We start from the raw sequence: 27,590 nt of genomic DNA, 5'->3' as shown, positions 1-27,590 counted from the left end.
TCCTTTTGGCTGAAAAGCATCATCCGTTTGGCCTATGAGACTGCTGGAAGGATTACTGCTCATTCTACTAGAGCTGTGACTTCCACATGGGCTTTTAAAAATAAGGCTTCTGTTGAACAGATTTATAAGGCGGCGACTTGGTCTTCGCTTCATACCTTTTCAAAATTTTCCAAATTCGATACTTTTGCTTCTTCGGAGGCTATTTTGGGAGAAAGGTTCTACAGGCAGTGGTGCTTTCCATTTAAGGTCCCTGTCTTGTCCCTCCCTTCATCCGTGTCCTAAAGCTTTGGTATTGGTATCCCACAAGTAAGGATGAATCCGTGGACTCAATACATCTTACAAGAGAAAACATAATTTATGCTTACCTGATAAATTTATTTCTCTTGTGATGTATCGAGTCCACGGCCCGCCCTGTTTTTTAAGACAGGCATATATATTTTTATTTTTAAACTTTGTCACCACTGCACCCTATGGTTTCTCCTTTTTCTTCCTAGCCTTTGGTCAAATGACTGGGGGTGGAGCTAAGGGGGGAGCTATATAGGAAGCTCTGCTGTGGGTGCTCTCTTTGCCACTTCCTGTAGGGGAGGAGAATATCCCACAAGTAAGGATGAATCCGTGGACTCGATACATCACAAAAGAAATAAATTTATCAGGTAAGCATAAATTATGTTTTTGCTATCTCTCTCCCTCTCTTTTGCTCTCTCTATCCCCCTCTTTTGCTCTCTCTACCCCCCTATTTTGCTCTCTCTCTATCCCCCCTTTTTTGCTCTCTCTCTCTATCTCCCCCTCTTTTGCTCTCTCTCTATCCCTCCTCTTTTGAGCTCTCTCTCTCCCGTCCTCACGGCCCCGAGTGACCCGCCCATGCCACACCCAGCCCCACCCATGTCACACCCCGCCCCTGCCCACATCACACCCGGTCCCATCCATGTCACATCCGGCCCTGCCCCCCGTCACCCACGGTCGGCCGCAGATGCCATGTCAGTGTGTTAAAGGCCAGGTGTGTTGAAAACCAGGTGTGTTTGTCCTCGCTAATTCTCTACTGCGCATGACAGCTTAGAACAAACACACTTGGCCTTTTAAATTATAGAATATGTATGTTTATGCTTGAGCGTAATCACGATTTACTCTAGAATGATTACTGCATACTCAGAGCTCTGATTAACTGTTTCCCGAAATGAAAAAAGTTGCACAAAACACATAAAAAATACATTACAAAGTACAGTTACACTCATAATAACACCATTTAATAACAATTATGCAAAAAAAATATTGCACACAAATGTTATAAGGGCTCAAAGATACGAGATCAAAAAGGACTTTAACATTGAGATACATTCATATATATCTCGAAAGATTTATATGTATGTGTATGTATACAGTCATCTGTCAGATAATGCACCCAGAATGCGCCCAGAACATTGTTGAAATTACAAATGTTTAGGCATGCTCATGTTTATTTTTTTGTTTGTATTGGTATGACACAAAAAAGTGGAGGAAAAAAAGCCAAATCTGACACATTCCACGCAAAACTCCAAAAATAAACTGGACAAAATCATTGGCACCTTCTCATAATAATTGCATTCCAAGCTTGTGATGCACCTGTAAGTTGTAATTAAACTCACCTGTATAAATTAACAGGTGCTAACAATATAGAAATCACACCAGAATACAGATAAAATGGTGGAAAATTGACTCAACATTTCTGTTGTGTGGCTCTGTGTGCTACACTGAGTATGGAGAAGAAAAAGAGCAGCAAAGAATTATCTGAAGATTTGAGAACAAAAATTGTGGAAAAGCATGGACATTCTCAAGGTTACAAGTCCATCTTCAGAGATCTTAATGTTCCTGTGTCCACTGTGCGCAACATTGTCAAGAAATTTACAGCCCATGGCATTGTAGCTAATCTCCCTAGACGTGGATGAAAAAGAAAAATTGATCAAGGATTGCAATGGATTGTTCGGATAGTGGATAAAGAACCATGATAAACTTCCAGACAAATTCAAGCTGACCTTCAGGCACAGGGTACAAATGTGTCAGCTCGCACCATATGTCACCATCTGAATAAAAAGGGACGTTGCGGTAGGAGACCCCACTGCTGACACAGAAACATAAACAAGCTAGATTGGAGTTTGCCAAAACTTACCTGAGGAAGCCAAAATCCTTTTGGGAGAATATGCTGTGGACAGACAAAACAAAATTACAGCTATTTGGTAATGCCTATCATTCTACTGTTTTCAGAAAAATAAATTAGGCTTTTAAAGAAAAGAATACAGTCCCTACAGTCAAACATGGAGGAGGTTCACGGATGTTTTGTGGTTGCTTTGCTGCTTCAGGTGGATGTCTTGACTGTGTGTATGGCATTATGAAATCTGAAGATTTCCAAAGAATTTTGTAGTGCAATGTAGGGCCCAGTGTCAGAAAGTTGGGTCTCCGTCAGAGGTCATGGGTCTTAGGGCAGGACAATGACCCAAAGCACATGTCAAAAAGCACCTAGAAATGGCTTAAGACAAAGCACTGGAGAATACTGAACTGGCCGACAATGAGTCCAGATCTCAATCCCATAGAGCACCTGTGGAGAGATCTCAAAACAGCAGTTGGGAAAAGGAACCTTTCGAATCTGAGAGACTTGGAGCAGTTGGCCAAAGAAGAGTGGTCCAGAATTCCAGTAGAGGGGTGTAAGAAACTCATTGATGGTTACAGGAAGCAATTGATTTCAGATATTTTTTCCTAGGGGTTTGCTACCCAATATTAAATTGAGGGTGCCAATAATTTTGTCCAGTCCATTTTTGGAGTTTTGTGTGGAATGTGTCAGATTTGGCTTTTTTCTCCACTTTTTTTGTGTCATACCAATACAAACTAAAGAAATAAACATGAGAATGCCTAAACACTTGTAATTGTAACAATTTTCTGAGCAAAGTGGTACATTATCTGACAGAAATGTAGGGGTGCCAATATTTTTGGCCATGACTGTACTGTATGTACATATGTATTTATGTATTTATATGTGTATTAATGTATTTGCAGACACATATACACATATAAACACACAAATACATATGTATACATATGTATACATATCAAGAAATATATATATATATAAAAGGATGCCACAACAGAAATAAAGTAAAAAAAATAAAGATAAATAATTGCACTTTTAAAATCCTAAAAATGGAAGCACTCCAAGCTGGATCAATGTGTTTTCAAGCCGATTCCCTTCTGCAGGTGTCACACCTGTGTTTTTTTTTTTATTATTTCAATTTTCTATTAACATACTTGAATTGTAGGTTTTTTTGTATCTTTTTTTCCATGAGTCATTGCTGCAGTGGGCATAAGTGACTCCACATAACATTAATCTTATTATATTTTTCTATTCAGGTTTTGACCTTAGCCAGTAATGAACGTATATCATTAACTCCGTCCATGCGACTGCTTTTTGAAATCAGTCATCTTCGTGCAGCCACACCAGCGACTGTATCTAGAGCTGGAATTCTATACGTTAATACACAAGACCTAGGATGGAGTCCGTAAGTAACAAGTCTGATCAAATTTATCCTTAAAGCCACAATATTAAAAACATACTTTATAGTACATTGTGTTACATGTTTTATACTGTACTTTTATAGCTTCATTACTTAGGGGTTTTTGGCTTTTTTTTTTAACCAGACACTAGAATGTCTCAGTATTCTTTAGTACTAACCAATATACAATGTAATCTTGTTTCTGGAAAAAAATTAAAATATAGGGTTTAAAAATTTACTTTTTTTTAAAAAAATATCAAAATGAACGTTCTTTATAATATTGACACTCTTATTCAAGCATTTGTCATAATAGCACATAAAGCTAAATTTGCCTTTAATTGTGAAAGGTTTATTTTTTTGTCATGTTGGATTATTTTGTTGTTTATTTTTTATTTAATATTCTTTTTTGTAAGTTTTCTAAATAAAATGCAAAACATAATGTTCTTTATAGCACAGCTTTGTGTCTGATTTATTTTTTATTTTTATTAGTTCGGTTACCAGCTGGATTGAGACTCGTAAAGCACAGTCAGAAAGGGCAAATCTGACCATATTGTTTGACAAGTACGTTCCTTACTGTTTGGAGCAAGTGCGGTGTAATTTAAAAACTATAACTCCAATCCCAGAAAACAGCATGGTACAGGTAAAGGCGATGCTTTTTAATACTCTTTCTTTTTATACAAAAATGTATCCTGTCCATTCCAAAGTAATTACACAGTGATGGATGGAATTTTGACACACACATTACAATCACGTTTATGTGCAAAAAAGTATATGTAATTTGTATAGAGTGGGTGTATTATAGAGGCCCTCTTTCTTTTCAGTTGTACAATAGTTGCCCAAAACCACCATCTTTTAAAGCTACACATGATTCCTAAGTCTCTTTGTTGAACTTTATATAATATAAGTCCTTCACAATTTTTTTGGACTAAGTGGACTGTTAGTTGCTTTCAAACTAGTAGCTCCAGCTGAATGTGTTATAATAATTGGTTTTGATTGGTGGGACTGTGTCTTATTTTACATCTTGAATTTGAAAATAGTGAGTCAACAAGCATTTAGCTGGACTCATTTTGCTAGCTTTACACTTATTTAGAGACTTTTATTGGTAAAAACAACAAAAACGTTAACTAAACAAGAATGCAATTGAAATGTTTAGTATTCTTTTCAAAGTTCCTCAAATAAATGAATAGCTAAAAAAGTGAGAATATTTTAGGGATTTAATACAAACTTATTTATTTATGAATACCTGCACAAGAGTTAATAGTTTAAAGGGACACTGAACCCAATTTTTTTTTTTCTTTCGTGATTCAGATAGAGCATGCAATTTTAAGCAACTTTATAATTTACTCCTTTTATCAATTTTTCTTTGTTCTCTTGCTATCTTTATTTTAAAAAGAAGGCATCTAAGCTTTTTTTGGTTCAGGCTCTGGACAGCCCTTGTTTATTGGTGGGTGAATTTATCCACCAATCAGCAAGAACAACCCAGGTTGTTCACCAAAAATGGGCCGGCATCTAAACTTAGATTCTTTCTTTTCAAATAAAAATACAGAGAGAATGAAGAAAATTTGATAATAGGAGTAAATTAGAAAGTTGCTTAAAATTGCATGCTCTATCTGAATCATGAAATAAAAGATTTGGGTTCAGTTTCCCTTTAAGCTTAAAAAGCACCAAATTCAGAGGTGATTTGCAAATGCAGGTTATCTTCAAATATTTAATGTAAACAAAGCTTAAATGATCTTCAAATATAGTAGGACCCCCCCATTTTCTGGCCCCCTGTATCATGTGACAGCCATCAGCTAATCACTTACTAGTATACGTATACACTGTGAATATGTGCACAAGTAGGAGCTGGTGTCTCAGAAAGTGTGCATACATAAAGGGCTAGATTACAAGTGGCAAGCTAACTGTTGTGAGCCAGCGAGAGAGGGTTTTTCGTGGCTCTTTGCACGCGTTGGAAGTAGCGAGTTGAAAAAAACACATTTGCCTAAGCGCAATTGAATTTAACATACATCAGGATAGCGTGACCTTAGAACTCTCCTTAACTTTTACGTTATACTAAAAAGTTGCAGAAAACAGTTACAATCAGAATAACACTATCTAATACAAATTATTAAAAAAAATATTGCATAAAAAAGGTATAAGGGCTCAAACATATGAGATCTCAGGTGTTAGAGAAAAAAAAAGACATGCAAAGGGCTTTAACATAGAGATGCATACATATACATGTCTAAATATGTTATGTGTGTATATATATATATGTATTTATGTATTTATTAGTGTACATATGTATTTACAGACACATAAATACATATGTACAAATATATAGACATATCTATAAGTGCACTGGAGCCCTTTGCAGTCAAGTAGATGAAAATCTGTGAAACCATATTTATGCAATATTCATATTTAATAAAGTGTTTAACTGTGTATTTACTGTAAGTTTTTCACATTCCAATGTTCTTCACATAGGGGGATATGTTCTATGTATTTTCAAATAGATATTCCTATATATCTAGTTATAGCTACAGGGAATGCAGAATTATTAGGCAAGTTGTATTTTTGAGGATTAATTTTATTATTGAACAACAACCATGTTCTCAATGAACCCAAAAAACTCAATAATATCAAAGCTGAATAGTTTTGGAAGTATTTTTTAGTTTGTTTTTAGTTATAGCTATTTTAGGGGGATATCTGTGTGTGCAGGTGACTATTACTGTGCATAATTATTAGGCAACTTAACAAAAAACAAATATATACCCATTTCAATTATTTATTTTTAACAGTGAAACCAATATAACATCTCAACATTCACAAATATACATTTCTGACATTCAAAAACAAAACAAAAACAAATCAGTGACCAATATAGCCACCTTTCTTTGCAAGGACACTCATAAGCCTGCCATCCATGGATTCTGTCAGTGTTTTGATCTGTTCACCATCAACATTGTGTGCAGCGGCAACCACAGCCTCCCAGACACTGTTCAGAGAGGTGTACTGTTTTCCCTCCTTGTAAATCTCACATTTGATGATGAACCACAGGTTCTCAATGGGGTTCAGATCAGGTGAACAAGGAGGCCATGTTATTAGATTTTCTTCTTTTATACCCTTTCTTGTCAGCCACGCTGTGGAGTACTTGGACGCGTGTGATGGAGCATTGTCCTGCATGAAAATCATGTTTTTCTTGAAGGATGCAGACTTCTTCCTGTACCACTACTTGAAGAAGGTGTCTTCCAGAAACTGGCAGTAGGACTGGGAGTTGAGCTTGACTCTATCATCAACTCGAAAAGGCCCCACAAGCTCATCTTTGATGATACCAGCCCAAACCAGTACTCCACCTCCACCTTGCTGGCATCTGAGTCGGAATGGAGCTCTCTGCCCTTTACCAATCCAGCCACGGGCCCATCCATCTGGCCCATCAAGACTCACTCTCATTTCATCAGTCCATAAAACCTTAGAAAAATTAGTCTTGAGATATTTCTTGGCCCAGTCTTGACGTTTCAGCTTGTGTGTCTTGTTCAGTGGTGGTCGTCTTTCAGCCTTTCTTACCTTGGCCATGTCTCTGAGTATTGCACACCTTGTGCTTTTGGGCACTCCAGTGATGTTGCAGCTCTGAAATATGGCCAAACTGGTGGCAAGTGGCATCTTGGCAGCTGCACGCTTGACTTTTCTCAGTTCATGGGCAGTTATTTTATTTATTTTGCGCCTTGGTTTTTCCACACGCTTCTTGCGACCCTGTTGACTATTTTGAATGAAACGCTTGATTGTTAGATGATCACGCTTCAGAAGCTTTGCAATTTTAAGAGTGCTGCATCCCTCTGTAAGATATCTCACTATTTTTGACTTTTCTGAGCCTGTCAAGTCCTTCTTTTGACCCATTTTGCCAAAGGAAAGGAAGTTGCCTAATAATTATGCACACCTGATATAGGGTGTTGATGTCATTAGACCACACCCCTTCTCATTACAGAGATGCACATCACCTAATATGCTTAATTGGTAGTAGGCTTTCGAGCCTATACAGCTTGGAGTAAGACAACATGCATAAAGAGGATGATGTGGTCAAAATACTTATTTGCCTAATAATTCTGCACTCCCTGTATATATATATATATATATATATATATATATATATTTATATATATTCATGTTTTATTGGTGTTAGGGATGGGCGAATGTGCTGAATGTGCAATTTGTCTGGTAGAACGAATAGTCCTGTGGACAAATGTGGATTTGATGAAAATCCATTAAAATAATTGAATGCTATTTCCAATTTTCGAATGTTACTTTCGTTTCTCGAATGTTACTTTCGTTTTTCGAAAGTTCATTATTAGATCGAATGTCCATATTCGAAATTTGGAATGTAACATTTGATTTAACAAAAACTATTCAGAAGTTCAATAGTTCATGTGGTAGGGAATTTAGTAAATTGATACATAATAGATACAAATATATCAATTTGAATGTTTTTATTTAGAATATTGCATTTTACGAATATTACATTTAAAGAGAGCATTAGAAATACTATTACAAATATATTGATTCAATTTTTTTGAATTCGAATATTGCATATTTCAAATTAAATTATTAGAAAAATTAAAGTTGCCAATCCCTACTTAGCACACTTGAAAAAACACAATTGGGTTAATGCGTGATTAAGGGTGTTAGGTTTTTATTTTATAATGTGGTCGCAATATTCAAAACTTTTTGCGTATGTCGGGTTAGTGCGCAAGAGAAAACCTTTTATTTTCAACTTGTAATACACAAGCAACCCGATGCACGCAAAAAGCCTAGTATAGCGGGGTTAATTTGAGCGCAGAAGCTCAAACTACTGCTCCACTCCTAGTCTAGATCAAAGACTGTGCACAATTTGGTAATGGAAATAAATTGGAAATTCACTTAAAATTGCATGATTTCTTTCATGTAAGTGGCCATGAGCTAGTGACGTATGGGATATACAATCCTACCAGGAGGGGGCAAAGTTTCCTAAACCTCAAAATGTCTATAAATACACCTCCCACCTCACTCATACCTTAGTTTTACAAATTTTGCCTCTCATGGAGGTGGTGAAGCAAGTTGTGCTTGATTTTCTTCCGTGATAGGCGCTTCAAAACATATTGAATCCCAGTTCCTCTCAAAGTACAGTGTTTGTCTGAGGGATGTGAGTATTGCCTAATGATGCCATGTTTTCACCTATGGGAAATCTATTCTAAGGCTCTCTGTAAATTGGTCGCAGGGATTCATCTGTTGCCTCGATTTACAGATAGATGTTATACTCCTCTACCATTACCTCTGCTGATATGATTCAGTACTGGTTTGGCTGTCTGCTATATGTGGATGGTTGTCTTCTGGTAAGTATATTTTTTTTTTTAAAACACTCTCAGCTATGTTTGGCACTTTATCTTATAAAGTTTTAAATGTATATTGTATATATTTGCCATGAGTCAGGTCTGTGTATTTCCGTTTTGCAGTCTAACAGTTTCAGCATGGAAATTATGTTTATGGGAGTTTTTAGGCTTTCCTGGGGTTCCAGTTAGTTGTAACTTGGAGTCTGTTTTTTTCAATATTTTCGTGGGCTTAGGCTTGCGATGATGCAGAATGTTACTTTTTATTGCAACATTTTTGTCGCAAAAAGTTTTGGCGCAAAGTCCCGTCTGCCTTGACGCGAGTCGTGTCATTTCTTACGACTTTCTTAATGCAAGTTTTTTTGGCACAAAGTCGCGTCATTAAATTTGTAAAGCTTTGGGCCAAAAGTTTTTTTCTCTGCATTTGCACCATCCTTGGCGTCAAAATTTGTTAAGTCTCTCCCTCTTTTGCTCTCTACTCTTATTTGATTCATAGAGGGCTAGGTTGCTTGCTTTTGATTTTACTTCTTTATACAGAAAATTATCATAAACATTTTTTCCCATTCCTGAAACTGCTATTTTGAGGAAATTGGATATTTTGTTTAAATGTTATTTTTTCTTTTTTGTTACATTTTGCAAGATGTCTCAAACTGATCCTGCCTCTGATGTTACTGTAGGAACCAAGCTGCCTGAACGCAATTCTACCAAAGCTAAGTAAGTATGTTGTAAATTAGCTGATCTTACTTCTTCAGCTCAAATATGTGGCACTTGTTATGAAAAATTGTTACATGCTGATAATGTTTCTATAAGTACAAATACATCTACTGTTAAACCTTCACAGTCTAATGTACATGATATTCCTGTAGATATAAAAGATTATATTGCTGCAGCCATAGAGAAGGCTATGACTGTTGTTCCGCCTTCAAATAAACATAAAAAGGTCTCTCCTAACTTCTCATAAATCTGATGAAGTTTGTATTGATGGACAGCATACTGAAGTATCTTCTGCTGATGAGGATTTCTCTGGCTCAGAGAATCCTACTTCAGAGACTAAAATTGATAAATCAACCTTTCTTTTTAAGATTGAATATATTCGTTTTTATTAAAGGAAGTATTGTTTACTTTGGGTATTGAGGAATTTAGTCCTCTTGATAACACGAATAGCAAACGTTTGAATTCTGTTTTTCAAACTTCTTAGGTTACTCCTGAAGTTTTTCCAATTCCAGATGTTATCTCTCATATGTTCACTAACGAATGGTCTAAACTTGGTGCTTCTTTTAACCCTTCTTCTAGGTTTAAAAACCTATATCCTTTACCTGTGGCTAATTTAGAGTTTTGGGAAAAAGTCCTTAAGATTGATGGGGCTATTTCTACTCTTGCCAAACGTACTACTTTTCCTATGGAAGATAGTACTTCCTTTAAGGATCCTTTAGATAGGAAGATTGAATCCTATCTTAGAAAAGCATATTTACATACTGGCTATTTCTATGGCTGATGTTGCTGCTGCTTCAACTTTTTGGTTGGACAGTTTAGCTAAACAGTTGACAGATCCTGAATTGTCTAGTGTTGTTCTTTTACTTCAACATGCTAATCATTTCATTTGTGATGATATATTTGATATCATTAAGATTGATATTAAATCTATGTCTTTAGCTATTCTTACTAGAAGAGCTTTATGACTTAAATCTTGGAATGCTGATATGGTATCTAAATCTAGATTACTATCTTTATCATTTCAGGGTAGTATTTTATTTGGTTCTCAATTGGATTCTATTATCTCCACTATCACCGGGGAAAAGGGAGTTTTTCTGCCCCAAGATAAGAAATTAAGGGTAAATTTAAAGCTCCCAATAGTTTTCGTTCCTTTCGTCAGAATAGAGAACAAAAGACCTGTCCTTCTCCTAAGGCCTCTGGTTCTAATTGGAGACCATCTCGGAATTGGAATAAATCCAAGCCTTATAAAAAACAAATCTAGCCTCTAAGACTGCATGAAGGTGCAACTCTCAAACCAGTCCAACTGGAGTGGGGCCAATTGAAATTATTTCAACACATTTGGACAGTTTCTGTTCAAAATCAGTGGATTCAGAATGTTGTTTCTCAGGGGTATCAAATAGGTTTCAGAATAAGACCTTCCATAGGAAGATTTTTCTTTCTCATGTTCCAACAAACCCTGCGAAAGCTCAGGCTTTTCAGAAATGTGTTTCAGACCTAGAGCTTTCAGAGGTGATTGTTCCAGTTCCTCTGCAGGAACGGGGTTTGTGTTTTTATTCAAATCTATTCATTGTCCCAAAGAAAGAAGATTTGTTCAGACCAATTCTGGATCTGAAATTTTTAAATCATTTTGTAAGAGTCCCAACTTTCAAGATGGTGACTATAAGGACTATTCTGCCTTTTGTTCAGCAAGGTCATTTTATGTCCACAATAGACTTACAGGATGCTTATCTTCACATTCCAATTCATCCAGACCACTATTGTTTTCTAAAAATACTCTTTTCTAGACAAGCATTACCAATTTGTCACTCTTCCGTTTGGCCTAGCTCAATCATTTCATTTTGCAGAATCTCACATGAAACAACTAGTGTGGTTTCATCAAAAACATGGTTGGAGTATCAATTTACAAAAGAGTTTATTGATTCCTCAGACAAGGGTCACCTTTTTAGGTTTCTAGATAGATTCAGTGTCCAAAACTCTTTCTTTGACAGATATGAGACAAATTAAGTTTGTTTTAGCTTGTCTAAACCTTCTGTCTCTATCATTCCCTTCAGTGGCTATGTGCATGGAAGTTTTAGGTCTCATGACTGCAGCATCGGACGTGATCCCCTTTGCTCGTTTTCATATGAGGCCTCTACAGCTTTGCATGTTGCACCAATGGTACAGGGATTATACTCAGATATCCCAACTGATATACCTAAATCCCAACACTCAACTTTCTCTGACTTGGGGGTTAGACCATCACCTTATTGTTCAAGGGGCCTCCTTTGTTCGTCCTACCTGGACTGTGATCACAACAGGTGCAAGTCTTACAGGTTGGGGAGCTGTCTGTGGGTCTCTGACTGCACAAGGGGTTTGGAAACCTCAAGAGGGGAGGTTACCAATTAATATTTTAGAACTCTGTGATATTTTCAGGGATCTTCAGGTGTGGCCTCTATTGAAGAGATAATTTTACATTAGTTTTCAAACAGACAATATCACAACTGTGGCATATGTCAATCATCAAGGAGGGACTTGCAGTCCTTCAGCAATGAAGGAAGTATCTCGGATACTTTCTTGGGCGGAATCCAACTCTTGTCAAATTTCTGCGATTCATACCCCAAGTGTAGACAATTGGGAAGCGGATTATCTCAGCCGTCAGACTTTACATCCGGGGAGTGGTCTCTCCATCCAGATGTGTTTTTTCATCTTGTACAGATATGGGGTCTTCCAGAAATAGATCTGATGGCCTTTCATCTAAACAAAAAGCTTCCCAGATACCTTTCCAGGTCCAGGGATCCTCAAGCGGAAATGGTGGATGCCTTAGGTTTTACCAACCTGCATATATTTTTTCACCTCTGGTTTGTCTTCCAAGGTCTCTGCAACATAATAAAACAATAATACTGAAAAGTACTGATAAGGGCGGTGCTACAGTTATGTTAAATAAGGATTATTATGTTTCAGAGATTCTATCCCAACTTTCTGATAAAGATGTTTATATGAGGGTTCCTCGTGACCCAAAATTTGAGGTAAAAAAAGAAATTAAAGCTGTTTTTGAGTGGGCATGTAGAAATGGAATTATAAGTCAAGACACTAAGATTTTTCTGGATAAAGATGAGGGTATTACCCCTGTTTTTTACACTTTGCCCAAAGTGCATTAATGCACAGAATGACCCCCGGGCCGTCCAATTGTGGCCAGGACTGATTCAATTTTTTCAAATTTAGCTGTGTATCTTGATAAGTTACTTCGTCCTTTTGTAGAAGAGGCTCAATAATTTCTTAAAGACACAGTTGGCTTTTTGCGGAAATTGAATATGGTGGTGCTCCCTGGCAATAAATACATTCTATACACCATGGATGTTGTAAGTCTTTACACATCTATTTGTCATTGCAGTGGTCTGGGAGCCATTGAATATGCTCTGGCCTCTAGTGGGAAGTTCTCTAAAATGCAATGTACTTTCTTACTAGAATTGTTGAATATCATTAGATATGTGCAGCTTTGAAAAATTTGTTTCGGATCGATTCGGACCGATTCAAATTTCGGTTTGGATCGATTTGAATTCAGAAGAAATCGAATGAATTTGTTTCAGATTCATTCGGATTCTTTCGGATTCGTGGGAAATTCGGTTTGATTCGGTTCGATTCGGTTCGAATCGATTAGGAATTTCGGAATTTCGGTCAGTGTTAAGTGGGATGTGCTGTGTATTACACTAGTATACTGTACAATACTAGTGTAATACACGGCCATCCGAATCTACCGAATAAATCCGAATCGATTCGAATTTATTCGGTAGATTCAGCACTACAGCAATTTGGAAATTCGAATCGATCCGAATCTCTGAATTCGACAAATTTGTCCGAATTTCGAATTGGACCCAATCGAATCGCACATTTATATATCATCTTAAAATGTAACTACTTTATTATCCAGGATCAGTTCTTTACGCAGATACAGGGAACGGCGATGGGTTCAAATGTCACCCCCAATTATGCAAATATATACATGAACTCCTTTGAAGAGAAATTTGTGTATGAGAACCCTCTGTTTATTCGATATGGCGCCACATGGTGGCGCTATATCGACGATGTATTTGGTGTTTGTGGGGGCAACAATGGAACCCTATTAGAGTTTGTGGCCGATCTAAATAGCTCCACTAAGTCCATTAAGTTTAAAATCACATTCAGTGAATCAAGAGTTGATTTTTGGACACATCTATATATAAGGGTGAGAATCAGCTATATGCAGATCTATATAAGAAGAGCATTAACCATAATAACTTGGGGAAATATGATAGTGCCCACCCTGGGCCCCTGTTAAAATCTCTGCCTTACAGTCAATTGTTAAGAGTAAGAAGGAGTGTATCTGATCCTAATCTAGTTGAAAGTAGATTAATGGAGATGGGCAGGTTGTTTATTCACAGGGGTTATCCTGAGGAACTTATTAATAATAAGATCAATAAAGTTTTGGCATTAAGTAGGGAGGACCTATTAAAGGAGAAGAAAATTGGTACACAGCATGACAAGAATAAGGACAGATTAGTGTTTGTTAGCCCATATAACAAACAATCTAGACAAATACAGAATGTAATCAGAAAACATTGGCCTATTCTTAGGGATTGTAACCCTTTGGTTACTGAGTTTAGTCAATATCCTATGCCTGCATATAGAAAAGCCCCCTCTATCAGAGATGCCCTCATTAAGTGATATTGGTAAAGCTAGATCTGGTGGACCCAGATACATTACCGATAAGAATAAAGGCTGTTACCATTGTTTGGGATGCTTTAGTTGTAGTAATATTATCAAAGGTCGTCAATTTTCTCATCCACACACTGGGATGGAATTTGATATTAAAGATTATTACACTTGTAATTCAGACTGTATTATATATCTAATTAAACGCCTGTGGGGTTTTGTTTATGTTGGAGAGTCCACCAGGAAAGCTAGAGAATGCATTAATCAACATAAGTCCAATATAAGGAGGGGTGATGAGGAAGCCCCGGTCTCTAATCATTTCGTTAAGGCAGGACATCAAATTTCCCAGCTAAGATTCCAAATAAAAGAGAGGATAGAGAGACCCAGGAGAGGTGGTGATAGGGAGCTAATTTTAAAGAGACGTGAGGCATTTTGGATATTTAAATTAGATACTGTACATCCGAAGGGTCTTAATAGGGACCTGGACTGGTCACTTTTTCTGTCAAAAGCTTTAATCTGTGAATGCTGGCAAAGATTTTCATGATATTAATAATTTATGAGAAATGCAATACATAATGTGAATTGATATTCTTTGCTGTCATTCTTTGTACCTCTGTTTCAGTTGCATTGTACTTTGAAATATGTATATATAGGTCTGACTTTTTGTAAATACATACCCTGTAATTTGTTACACTTACCAGTGGGTGGCGATGTAGAGTGATTTCTTGCAAGATTGATCAGGGTTGGTAGTTTTAATATATGCATTTTTGGGAATGTAATGACAGTTGTATGCCAATAGATGGCAATATATGGTAATTGTTGTGATTGATTCACCTGTGAATTTTTCCACCTGAAAGGTATAAATATAATGACCCACCATGTTATAATTGTACACATGACTAAGTGCTGCTGCCTTTTGTTTGCTTGTTCTTCTTCCAAGGGTGATCTCCAAGATCATAATGGAACAATCTCATGTGTTTCTGATAGCACCAGCATGGCCTCACAGGCTTTTAGTATGCGGATCTTGTCTGGATGTCCAGTTACCAGTCTTGGCCACTTCCTTTAAGGCTAGGCCTTCTGTCTCAAGGCCCATTTTTTCATCAGGATCTCAAATATCTACATTTGAAGCCATGGAAATTTTACGCTTAGTACTTAGTCATAGAGGTTTCTCTGACTCAGTGATTAGCACTATGATACAGGCTCGTAAGTCTTTTTCAAGGAACATGTATCATCGGGTTTGGAAAACCTATATTTCATGGTGTTCCACTCATAATTATTCTTGGCATTCTTTCAGAATTCCTAGGATTTTACAGTTTCTTCAGGATGGTTTGGATAAGGGTTTGTCTGCAAATACTTTGAAAGGACAAATTTCTGCTCTCTGTCTCATTCCATAGAAAGATTGCTAAACTTCCTGATATTTACTGTTGTGTTCAGGCTTTGATTCGTATCAAACCTGTTATTAAATCTATTTCTCTTTCTTGGAGTCTCAATTTGGCTTTGAAGATTTTACAGGCTCCTCCTTTTGAGCCTATGCATTTTCTGAATATCAAATTACTTTCTTGGAAAGTGTTATTTCTTTTGGCTATCTCTTCTGCTAGAATTTATGAATTGTCTGCTCTCTCTTGTGAGTCTCTTTATCTGATTTTCCATCAAGATAAAGCTGTTTTGCGGACTTCATTTAAATTTTTGCCTAAAGTTGTGTATTCTAACAACATCAATAGGGAAATTATTGTTCATGCTTTGTATCCTAATCCTAAGAATATTCTTGAAACGTCTTTACATTCTTTGGATGTGGTAAGAACTTTGAAATATTATGTTGAGGCTACTAAAGTTTTCAGAAAGACTTCTAGTCTATTTGTTATTTTTTCTGGCTCCAGGAAAAGTTAGAAAGCCTCTGCTATTTTTCTGGCATCTTGGTTGAAACTTTTGATTCACAAAGCTTATTTGGAGGAGGGGCAGTCTCCACCTCAGAGAATTACAGCTCATTCTACTAGATCAGTTGCCACTTCTTGGGCTTTCAAGAATGAAGCTTCAGTTGATCAAATTTGCAAAGCAGCAACTTGGTCTTCTTTGCATACTTTCACTAAATTTTACCATTTTGATGTGTTTGCTTCTTCGGAAGCAGCCTTTGGTAGAAAGGTTCTTCAGGCAGTTGTCTCAGTTTGATTCTAGTGCCTTTGATTTTAGTTTTTTTGAAATTTTTAAAGAAAACGTAATTATTTTTTTGGATTTAATTTCTCAGCAGATTTAGCTGTTGTTATTTTATCCCTCCCTCTCTAGTGACTCATGGATTTCCACATCTTGGGTATCATATCCTATATGTCACTAGCTCATGGACTCTTGCCACTTACATAAAAGAAAACATAATTTATGTAAGAACTTACCTGATAAATTAATTTCTTTCATAGCGGCAAGAGTCCATGAGACCCACCCTTTTTTTTGTGGTTATGATTTTTTGTATAAAGCACTTTATTTTTTCCAGTTCCTCTTTTTGTATACTTTTTACTCCTTCTTTTACACCTCACTTATTGGCTACATGTTAAACTAAGGTATGAGTGAGGTGGGAGGTGTATTTATAGGCATTTTGAGGCTTGGGAAACTTGGCCCCCTCCTGGTAGGAATGTATATCCCATACGTCACTTGCTCATGGACTCTTGCCACCATGAAAGAAATGAATTTATCAGGTAAGTTCTTACATAAATTATGTTTTTTCTGAATCATAAAAGTTTAATTTTGACTTTAATGTTGCTTAATGTGACAATATATACACCTTGACATTTATTAGTTGTAATAATTTTTTTTACAACATACGTTTTTTTTTACTGCCCAAGTATATCCTAGATGTTTCATTGGTTTTAGTTTCCGGCACAACAAATAAATCACATTAAGCTTATTTTTTGTGTAGCTTAAAGTAATTTATCTTTATTTTGTAATTTTAAATAGCTACTTTTGTCTGTGGTTTCCCCATCTATACTGAAAACATCAGTAACAAATGTTTTTTCTCTAAAGCTATGCAAACAATAGACATAAGCACTAATTAATATCCTAGTGGGGGTAGGTGCTCATTCAACCCCCAGCCATAATTATGATTTTTAATAGCTAACATAGATAACAATAGCAGGTCTGCTTAACTTGCAGGCTCAGCACATTGTTATGGTGATGTCCTGGAGAAGAACAAATTATAGTTTTAATGAAAACATCTATTTCAAATACAAACATAAACATGAAAGAATGTATTCCCATACATTTAATATCCTGCAGTAGGTATTATTATTATTATTATTATTATCGGTTATTTGTAGAGCACCAACAGATTCCACAGTGCTATAAACAAAGGGGAGTACAACAAAACAATTAAAGGGATCAAATGGGTAGAGGGTCCTGCCAAGAGTTGCACTGCCGTATTCCACTCTTAAGAAGGTGAACTACAAACAGCTGGACTCTTAGGCTTACATGCTAAGGGGGTTCAGGGGATAGCAATGGAGGAGTGGAACTGGTATAAAGTAAGGTTAGCATAGGTTGTATGCATCCTTGAACAGTAGAGTCTTTAGGGAGTGCTTGAAGCTTTCAAAACTAGGGGAGAGTCTTGTGGGGTGAGGCAGAGAGTTCCACAAGATGGGAGCCAGTCTGGAGAAGTCCTGTAAACGGGAATGCGATGAGGTAACCAGAGAGGAGGAGAGTTGGAGGTCATGAGCAGAGCGAAGGGGACGGAGGGGAGAGTATCTGGAGACGAGGTCTGAGATATAGGGGGGAGCAGTGCAGTTGAGGGCTTTGTATGTCAGAGTGAGAATTTTGTGTTTGATCCTAGAGGCAAGAGGAAGCCAGTGAAGGGATTGGCAGAGAGGAGCAGCAGATGAAGAGCGACGTGTAAGGAAGATGAGTCTGGCAGAGGCATCCATTATGGATTATAAGGTTGCTAGGCGGCAGGTGGGGAGACCAGAGAGGACAGAGATGCATGTAATCAAGGCGGGAAAGAATGAGAGAGTGGATTAAAATCTTAGTTGTGTCTTGTGTAAGGAAGTGTCTAATTTTTAAGATGTTTTTAAGGTGGAAGCGGCAGGCTTTAGCCAAGGACTGAATGTGAGGAGTGAAGGAAAGATCTGAGTCAAATGTGACCCTGAGACATCGGGCATGCGGGGGTAGGGGTAATGATGGAGTTGTCGACAGTTATAGAGATATTGGGGGTGGAGATTTTGGAAGAAGGGGGGAAAATGATGAGCTCAGTTTTGGAGAGATTTAGCTTGAGGTAGTGGGAGGACATCCAGGAAGAGATGTGAGAAAGACAGTTAGTGACACCGGGGTTAGCAAGGAAGGAGATAGGTCTGGTGCAGAGAAGTAGATTTGGGTGTCATCGGCATACAAATGATATTGGAAACCGTGGGACTTAATTAGGGAGCCTAGTGATGACGTATAGATTGAGAAGAGAAGGGGACCGAGGACAGAGCCTTGCGGTACTCCGACAGAAAGTGGTGACGGGGCAGAGGAGGCCCCAGAGAAGGCTACACTGAAGGTACGGTTTGATAGGTAGGAAGAGAGCAACAAAAGGGCTGTGTCACAGATGCTGAAGGATTGGAGGGTTTAGAGCAAAAGAGGGTGGTCGACAGTGTCAAAGGCTGCGGACAGATAAAGGAGGATAAGCAGAGAGAAGTGGCCTTTAGGTATAGCAATTTATATGGAACTCATTAAAGGGAAACAAGCTATTCATTCACACTAAACCTTTTTAGAATGGTAAAAAATAAATAAATAAATGTGACTAAATAACTTTAAAGGGACATTAAACCCAAAAAAATCTGTTAATGATTTAGAAATAACATGCAATTTTGAACAACTTTACAATTTATTTCTATTATGTAATTTGCTTCATTCTCTTGATATTCTTTTCTGAAAAGCATATCTAGATAGGCTCAGTAGCTGCTGATTGGTCACTGCACATAGATGCCTTGTGTGATTGGCTCACCAATGTGCATTTCTATTCAACAAAGGATATCTAAAGAATGAAGCAAATTAGACAATAGAAGTAAATTTGAATGTTGTTTAAAATTGTATTCTCTATCTGAATCATGAAATCATTTTTTGGGGTTTAATGTCCCTTTAAGCTTATATTTCTTATAGAATGGAAATGTTTTTGATTAGGAATGTAGAGTTGGAATCTTGTATTGTGGAAATTTTACAGGCAATTAATTAATATATAAGTTCATTGTTGTACTTTAAATCATATTAAATGGATAGTCAACTAAGGCCTTGTGTATAGAATAAAACACAATCTGCTATTAGAAGTCTGTGGTTAAAAAATGTAACGAAAGCATCTTACCATAGTGAAACCTTTACAGCGCTCCCTATACTTTTAATGTATAGAGCAGAGAGCACTATTAGTGCGTTCGGTCCCAAACCCAGTCAGGACCCTTAACAGGCCACATATTCATTATATCTTAACTAGAGCACAGGTGAAATAATCAGTTTATCCATCAGCTGATCAGTTCACCTGTGCTCTAGTTAAGATATAAAAAATATGTGGCCTGTTAAAGGTTCTGAGGACTGGAGTAGGGAAACACTGACTTAAAGGGACATGAAACACATATTTTTTATTTTATTATTCAGATAGAGAATATCATTTTCCAATTTACTTCTGACTTCCTTCATTCCCTTAGTATCCTTTGTTGAAGGTAGTCTCAGGAGCTGGGAACTAGCTGCTGATTGGTGGCTGCACATATATGCCTTTTGTCATTGACTTACAGATGTGTTCAGCTAGCTCCTAGTATTTCATGACTGCTCTTTCAAGAAAGAATACCAAAAGAATGAAGCAAAATTTATAATAGAAGTAAAGTGAAATGTTGTTTAATTATGTATGCTCTATCTGAATCATCAAAGAAACATTTTTGGTTTTATATCCCTTTAAGTGTTGCTCTCAAGTGCAATCCAAAATACAGAAACCTCAACTATATTTTTACCGTTTGCTAATTTGCATAACAAAACATGTGACAATGCTACGAAAATAAAGCATTTAAAGAATATTTAGACTTAATATTTGGGAAACAAAAGTTTATTGAAGAAAAGACAGTTTTGTGGCAGAAGCCTGGGAAGGGTTCAAAGGTGTACAATATGTGTATATGTGAATCATTTTATGCTTAAGTTTAATTGAAATAGTATAAGACAGAACTAAATTAAGAACTCCACTAATTTGTATTGTTTGCTTTTCATCAGCTTAGCGCTTGGGTGCTATCCGCCATGTATTTTATTGCGTGTCCCCATAGAGGTCAATTATGTGAGGTATTTAACACACTTGCACTATCCAACATGCAAATGTTAGCACACTCTAGACTTGAGCATTAAAAATTAACTTGATTGCAAAAATAGAAGCAGTATGGATTATGCTCTAGCATTATTAATACAAAGTAGCGCTAACATTTTTGTCCTCCCCTTGGAGACCTAACTGCTTTAGGATCACCTTGCACTATTGTACATTGTGTGACTCTATAGTACACAGCTTTCAGTCTGTAGTGACAGGGACAAATACAGATTCCATTATTAACAAGGTGTACATAATCCTGTATATTTCCTAATATTTGGCTTAAACGCACAGATACTGATATAAACATCCAGGGCGCGATCAAATATACGGCGCAGGTTTCGGCGCAAGCGTGGGAACCCGCACCGCCCGTAATTTCACCTCGCACATCGGGGTATTACATATACTGCACCATTAGATGCTAAACTGGAGTAAGTAGGACAAACTGGCGATCTTCTGAAATGTGCGCAAATACACATTTTAGTCGTCGCAAGAAACTTACGCCAGTATTTTCTCCACGGAAAGTGTCAATAAAGAGTAGTTTTATGCAAATTAGGCAAACACTCGTAAAAATGAGCCACGATTTCAAATATAAATGCGATTTTTCTTTGAGCTACAGCACACTACACTGGAGTGGAGGATTAGTCAGAGTACAGAGAGAGGCGCAAACAGAGGAGTTAGTTAGGTCGCATTGTTGTTTGATTAAGCTTGTACACATTTTACATACATATACAAAATACACCACACTTTTTTTTCTAACACCTCACACATTTTATTTTAATTTTACAGTGTGATAGGCTGAGTGTTTGGTTGCGATTGTGTGTGATTGAACTGGGAGTGAGTATGAGTGTGTGTTGTGTGATTTAGTGTGAGGATGGCAGGGAGAGGAGTATTAGAGAGGACAGGAGGAGCAGTGGGGTCCCCGTCAGGGAGTTATGTTGCTTTTTTAGTCAGTGCAAGGGTTCCTGCGCCTGCAATTTGTGGCAAGATAAGAATGGAGTAGATTCTCTGAATTCTGCACGCGTAAGTCCTTACGCTGTATATTGGATACCAAATTGCGCATATGTTCTATGTTGGTCTATGGTTAATAAAAATACATTTGAAGGGTGAAATATACGCGCGTAACTTGTATGCTACGCCGTATATGTAATACCAAAATCGCGTAAAATCTGGCAGCGGAGGATTTTGCGGGCGTCGCTGCATATGTAATGGAGGCCCGGTATTAAACAGTTTGAAAACTTACTTAAAAGCTCTCAGTTTAGCTCTGTTGAAAAGGTAGGTGTAAAGCCCACTGCAAGTGGCAAATAAGACACTCCCCCTTCCCCTTCTTTTGCATATGAAATGACCCTTTGCACAAACAGGAGCAAGCTGGAGTAGGTATTTGACGGTATTCTCCTAAAACTTTGAGGCTTGGTTAGGAGTCTGAAAATGAGAGCAATATTATTTAAAAATAAGCAAAACTATAAAAAACAAAACACTTTATGGGCTATATAAATAGATAATCTACAAAACATTTATGGAAAGAAGTGTATAATGTCCCTTTAATTATTCAAAACTAAATTTTTACAATGATAGCTTTCAAGGTGGGAAGTTTTCCTCTAGAATATGATGTCAATGTGTAAGGATTGATTTTGCTGTGGCAAATACATTCTATTATATAGATTTTTTTTTTTTTTTTTTTGATAGAAGTTATTGGGAACCTAAAGCTTTCAATTATATTATATAGAAATGTATTAAGGAATGATGTGTATTTATTTCCTTCTTATAGACGTTGTGTTCATTACTGGATTGCCTTCTGACTGCTGACAATACGCCTCCAGATTCTCCTCGGGAAATATATGAAATTTATTTTGTTTTCGCTTGTGTCTGGGCATTTGGAGGAGCACTCTTTCAGGATCAGGTAATTATTATAATATTTCCCTAGGTTCTTTATTTAATGGGTATGGTTAGGCATAAAAAAACATTAAGGGCCATATTACAAGTGGAACTCTATTTAACACTCCTACTGGAGCGTTTACTGTGCTAGAAGTAAGCTTTTTGCGCTCTAACCTGAACTTAGAATATTGCGTGCTCGTTCCCATATTCCCCCATAGACGTTAATGGAGCAAAAAAAACCTAACACCCTACTTGCGTGCAAACCAAATTGCATATTCTATTGTGGTTAACCCGTCAAGAAAATATGAATATTTCACATTCTAATGTTCTTTACATAGCAGAATATGTTCAATTTATTCATAAACACATATTTTAACCTATTTCTGATGGTATTTTGGTACAATATATATCTATACATGAATATATACTGTATTGGTATAGATATATGCAGATATATATAGTACATATTTCCCTATGTCCCAAACATTGGAATGTGTAATATTTCCAGTAAATACATAGTTAAAACATCTATTAAATGTGAATATTGCATAAATATGCTTTTTCATGTTTTCTTTTCATCTACTTAACTGCAAAGGGATCCAATGCACTTATATATATATATATATATATATATATATATATATACTGTATATGTCTATATATGTCTACATATTTAGAGATATGTGTGTGTATATATATATATATATAACAACATTTAAAATCTTACCCAGAATCCTTTTCTGCCTCCTGATTTGTTTATACACCTCTCTCCTTTCTGTCTTTGTTAGTTTTGTTAAGTGGCATATTTAGGTATTGCATTGTTAAGCACACCATATGTTGCTCCTTTGCCAGTTTTATACCATGTTGTTTTATAAATATTTCTTACAACTGTGCCATTACTTATTAACTCCTTTCTGCCGGCCACACATAGAGCATTAAATAACCTCCTCTATGAGAGTTATGCTTAAATGGCAGTGTTTAACTCCTTTCTGTCAGTATTATGCATCTAAGGCACAATGTTGAACATTGTCCTGCCAGTAGCAAATATAAAGGTATGATTTATCTCCTTTCAATAACACAGAGAATTGACTTAAACATTTAATGCCATAAGCACGGAGCAAATTATTTAACCCCCATAATAGAGAGAAGTACTTTTACTTACTTTTTGCTACTAATACACATGGGAAATTGATTTAATCAACTTTTTCTCAGTATAATCAGTAAATCAACATTTTAACTTCATGTCGGTAACACATATATAAAAGTGATTTAACCCCTTAATAAACGCAACATAAACAAATGTATGCAAATGTTTAGACACTCCTGACCAAATAAAACATTTTGACCCAGATTACAAGTGGAGCTCTATTGAGTTTTGGATCATGTGTTGCACTCAAGCTCAGAGGTGTATATATATATATATATCTGTAATATCCAACTTTTCCAACCTCCTTAAGTTAGAATGCCTGAGGCTTTCACTTGGGAGTAAAAGAATAAGAGCGCTATTGATTTAACTTTAGCAGTGTTAGTGCTGGGTAGCCCTGATATTTTTGCACGCCACTTGTAATCTAGTCCTTTGATGGTTCTGTAAGTGAAAAGAAGCTAACACAACCTCTGCAGTAAACAAACTTAGACTCAGTATATTTCTGCAAAATGTTAACACACAGTTACTTTTTATTTGCTGAATTTGTGAGATTGAATAAATAAAAAACATAATTGTAACACGTTCAAAAGTTTTGTCACCCTTGCAGCTGATCCACTAGTGAACTCTTTATAAAGTGTCATAACTGTCCAAATCAGGGTTGGCCAACTCCAGTCCTAAAGTACCACCAACAGCCCTGGTTTCAATTTTCTCCCTGCAAAGAAACACAGAGCACAAGTTCTGATGCTTTATTTTACTGCAGAGTGGTAAAACGAGTCAATGTTTGTTATCAGTGTCAAAAATACAAGGCCAATTATCACAGATTAAATTGACCAATGTATCACAAATTTTGCACTAAAGGTTGTCACAAACTTGATCATCAGTACGTCCACCTAACACTTAAAGAGGCTTAGGGGCCGATCTATCAATGTCTGGCTGACATGATCCATACATCTCCTGAAGGCTTGCGTGGAAACAGAGGCATGGGGCTGATACGGAGCTTCTTAAATCGGCCCCTTACAATTTGTTTTCATTGGTAACTTGACATGACTTATTTTTTATCCATTTCGGAGCTATCCCAATCAATAAGAACTACTGCCGATTGAATTAGAGAAATATTTGTGTTAGAAAATGATGTAACATCAATATGTAGTTAAATACAAGAAAGACCAATAAACCACCTATAAGAGACAGGCTTATCGTAGGATTTTAAAGCAATTTTAAAGTGATTTCAATTAATTTTAGGAAGCAAAAATATTTGGCTCCAAAGAATAGGTAGAAAGTAAAAGATGAGTAATTATTAGTTCAGCTTTGATATCAATTCACGAAATAATGAGCAATTAATACATTTTGATTACATTTATAATTAACAGATATAAACTTCTAAACCCTTAGGGCCAGATTACATGTGGCAAGCAAATTTTTTTTGCATATTACAAGTTTGTGTTTGCGTGTAACCAAACCCGATGCACACTACCTTCAGGACTTCGGACATTGTGACTGTATTAACTTCTTCTCCTCATAGACTTCAATGGACCATGCTTTAAAAAAAAAACTTAACACTTATCACTCACGCGCTAACCTGACACTGCGTTAGACCTACAGCGCTAAACCCGATGGTAGTTATAAATATTTTACATTCCAATGTTCTTCACACAGAAGAAAATATTCTTTATATTTTTAAAAATATATTTCTATATATATCTGATGATTTTTTTGTCTATTACTATATATCTATATGACTATATGGGTATATATATATATATATATATATATATATATATATATATATATATATATATATATATATATATATATATATATATATATACAGGAGAGAGATATTTAAAAATACTAAGAAAATTTTCTTCTAAATTAAGAACATTTGAATGTTAAATATTTACAGTAAAAACACATTACATAAAATATTAAATATTAAAATTGATTAAAAAATATTTTTCAGCTTTCAAGGTATTTGACTAGAAAGGGCTCCAAAGTGTATATATCAGTGTATATATGTATATACATGTATATATATATATATATATATATATATATATATATATATATATATATATATATATATACTGTGCAAATTTTTGCTTTTAATCTTAACTGAGAGCTTGCTAGTGAGTGCAGGGTTTTCTCTGTGTGTTGTATTAATTTGTTTTGTAATTTCCCCTATGGTTCTTGCACCCAGACCTGTCTGGGATTAACTGCCTGTGACTCTGGGGACAGCACAGCTTCTTGTGAGTGCCACTGAGCATCCAGGGCTGAGCATGTTGCAGGGTCATAGGATGTGTACCCGGTCCGATCTAGGAGTGCAGTCCCCTTCCGTGTTTTGTATATGACTGGGGTGATTACATAAGCCTGTGCACCCTTCACTTGTTCCCACTTGTTCCATTTTTGCTTTTAATCTTAGCCGAGAGCTTGCTAGTGAGTGCAGGGTTTTCTCTGTGTGTTATATATATATATATATATATATATATCCATACACATATTTAGACATATATATATATATATATATATATATATATATATATATATATATATATATATATATAAATATATATATACTGTATATATATATATATATATATATATATATATATATACATACATTTATAGCCCATTCCAGTGAAATACCTTGTCATATACCATATAACTTTTAAACTTATAAAGGGCTAGATTACGGATAGAGCACAATCGTTTGTGCAAGAAGTGTGAACGAGATTGCAAGATTTCGGTATTTTTTGCACTCAACTATTACAAATGGCACAAAGTTTTAATTAGCTCAATTGTTTGCGCAAACTTGTGGTAATTTACGCTCCCAATATTTTCTATGGGTGGCGTTGAGCGTTAATGTGTGCTCGTATTACAAGTTGTGATCGCACAAACGCAGTGCATTTTGTGCTCAAACTTTTTACTTGAACTAAAAACTCATGTAAAGATTCATTCTAAGCACCCCTTAACTGCCACATAGCCCACTGCAAATTTTCCCGCTACACTATTAACCTTTAAACTGCCCCACGGCCCAGTGCAAATTGTCCTGCTAAACTCTTAACTGCCACATACCCCACGGCAAATTGCCTCACTAGACTATTAACCTCTTAAATGCCACATAGTCAACTATAAATTACCCACTACACGATTAACCCCACCACATAGCCCATCAATATAAACTCTCTAACTGCTAGATTACAAGTCTTGTGTTAGCCTTAAAAAGCAGCGTTGAGAGGTTCCAACTCTGCTTTTTAACGCCCGCTGGTATTACGAGTCTGGCAGGTACAGGTGTACCGCTCACTTTTCTTCCGCGACTCGAGCATACCGCAAATCCACTTACGCCAATTGCGTATCCTATCTTTTCCATGGGATTTGCCTAACGCTGGTATTATGAGTCTTGGAAGAAGTGAGTGGTAGACCCTCTCCTGTCAACACTTCTACCGCATTTAAAAGTCAGTAGTTAAGAGTTCTATGGGCTAACGCCGTAACACAAAGCTCTTAACTAAAGTGCTACAAAGTACACTAACACCCATAAACTACCTATTAAACCCTAAACCGAGGCCCCCCCGCCCACATCGGAAACACTTTAGTAAATATATTAACCCCTAATCTGCCGACCGGACATCGCCGCCACTTTAATAAATATATTAACCCCTAAACCGCCGCACACCCACATCGCAAACACTAGTAAAATATTATTAACCCCTAATCTGCCGTTCCTAACATCGCCGACACCTACCTACATTTATTAACCCCTAATCTGCCACCCCCAACGTCGCCGTTACTATATTAAAGGTATTAACCCCTAAACCTAAGTCTAAACCTAACCCTACCCCCCCTAACTTAAATATATTTTAAAATAATCTAAATAAAATTACTACAATTAAATAAATTATTCCTATTTAAAACTAAATACTTACCTATAAAATAAACCCTAAGCTACAATATAACTAAAAGTTACATTGTAGCTAGCTTAGGGTTTATATTCATTTTACAGGCAACTTTGTATTTATTTTAACTAGGTACAATAGTTATTAAATAGTTAT

The 27,590-nt window shown here is 36.4% G+C and overlaps 1 protein-coding gene across 1 annotated transcript in view; it reads left to right on the top strand.

Moving 5' to 3' along the window:
• LOC128658546 (dynein axonemal heavy chain 11-like) overlaps positions 1 to 27,590 on the top strand; it is a 1,692,686-nt gene that overhangs the window by 938,538 nt on the left and 726,558 nt on the right. Inside the window, 3 exon segments of the mRNA XM_053712841.1 lie at positions 3,376 to 3,524; positions 4,008 to 4,158; positions 22,294 to 22,425. Coding sequence (XP_053568816.1) covers positions 3,376 to 3,524; positions 4,008 to 4,158; positions 22,294 to 22,425 — 432 coding nt within the window.

Source organism: Bombina bombina, chromosome 1 (genome assembly GCF_027579735.1).
Source record: "Bombina bombina isolate aBomBom1 chromosome 1, aBomBom1.pri, whole genome shotgun sequence".
In the NCBI taxonomy this organism is placed as follows: Eukaryota; Metazoa; Chordata; class Amphibia; order Anura; family Bombinatoridae; genus Bombina; species Bombina bombina.
The sequence above is the reverse complement of the archived record's forward strand: the minus strand, read 5'-3'. Positions and strand labels throughout refer to the sequence as shown.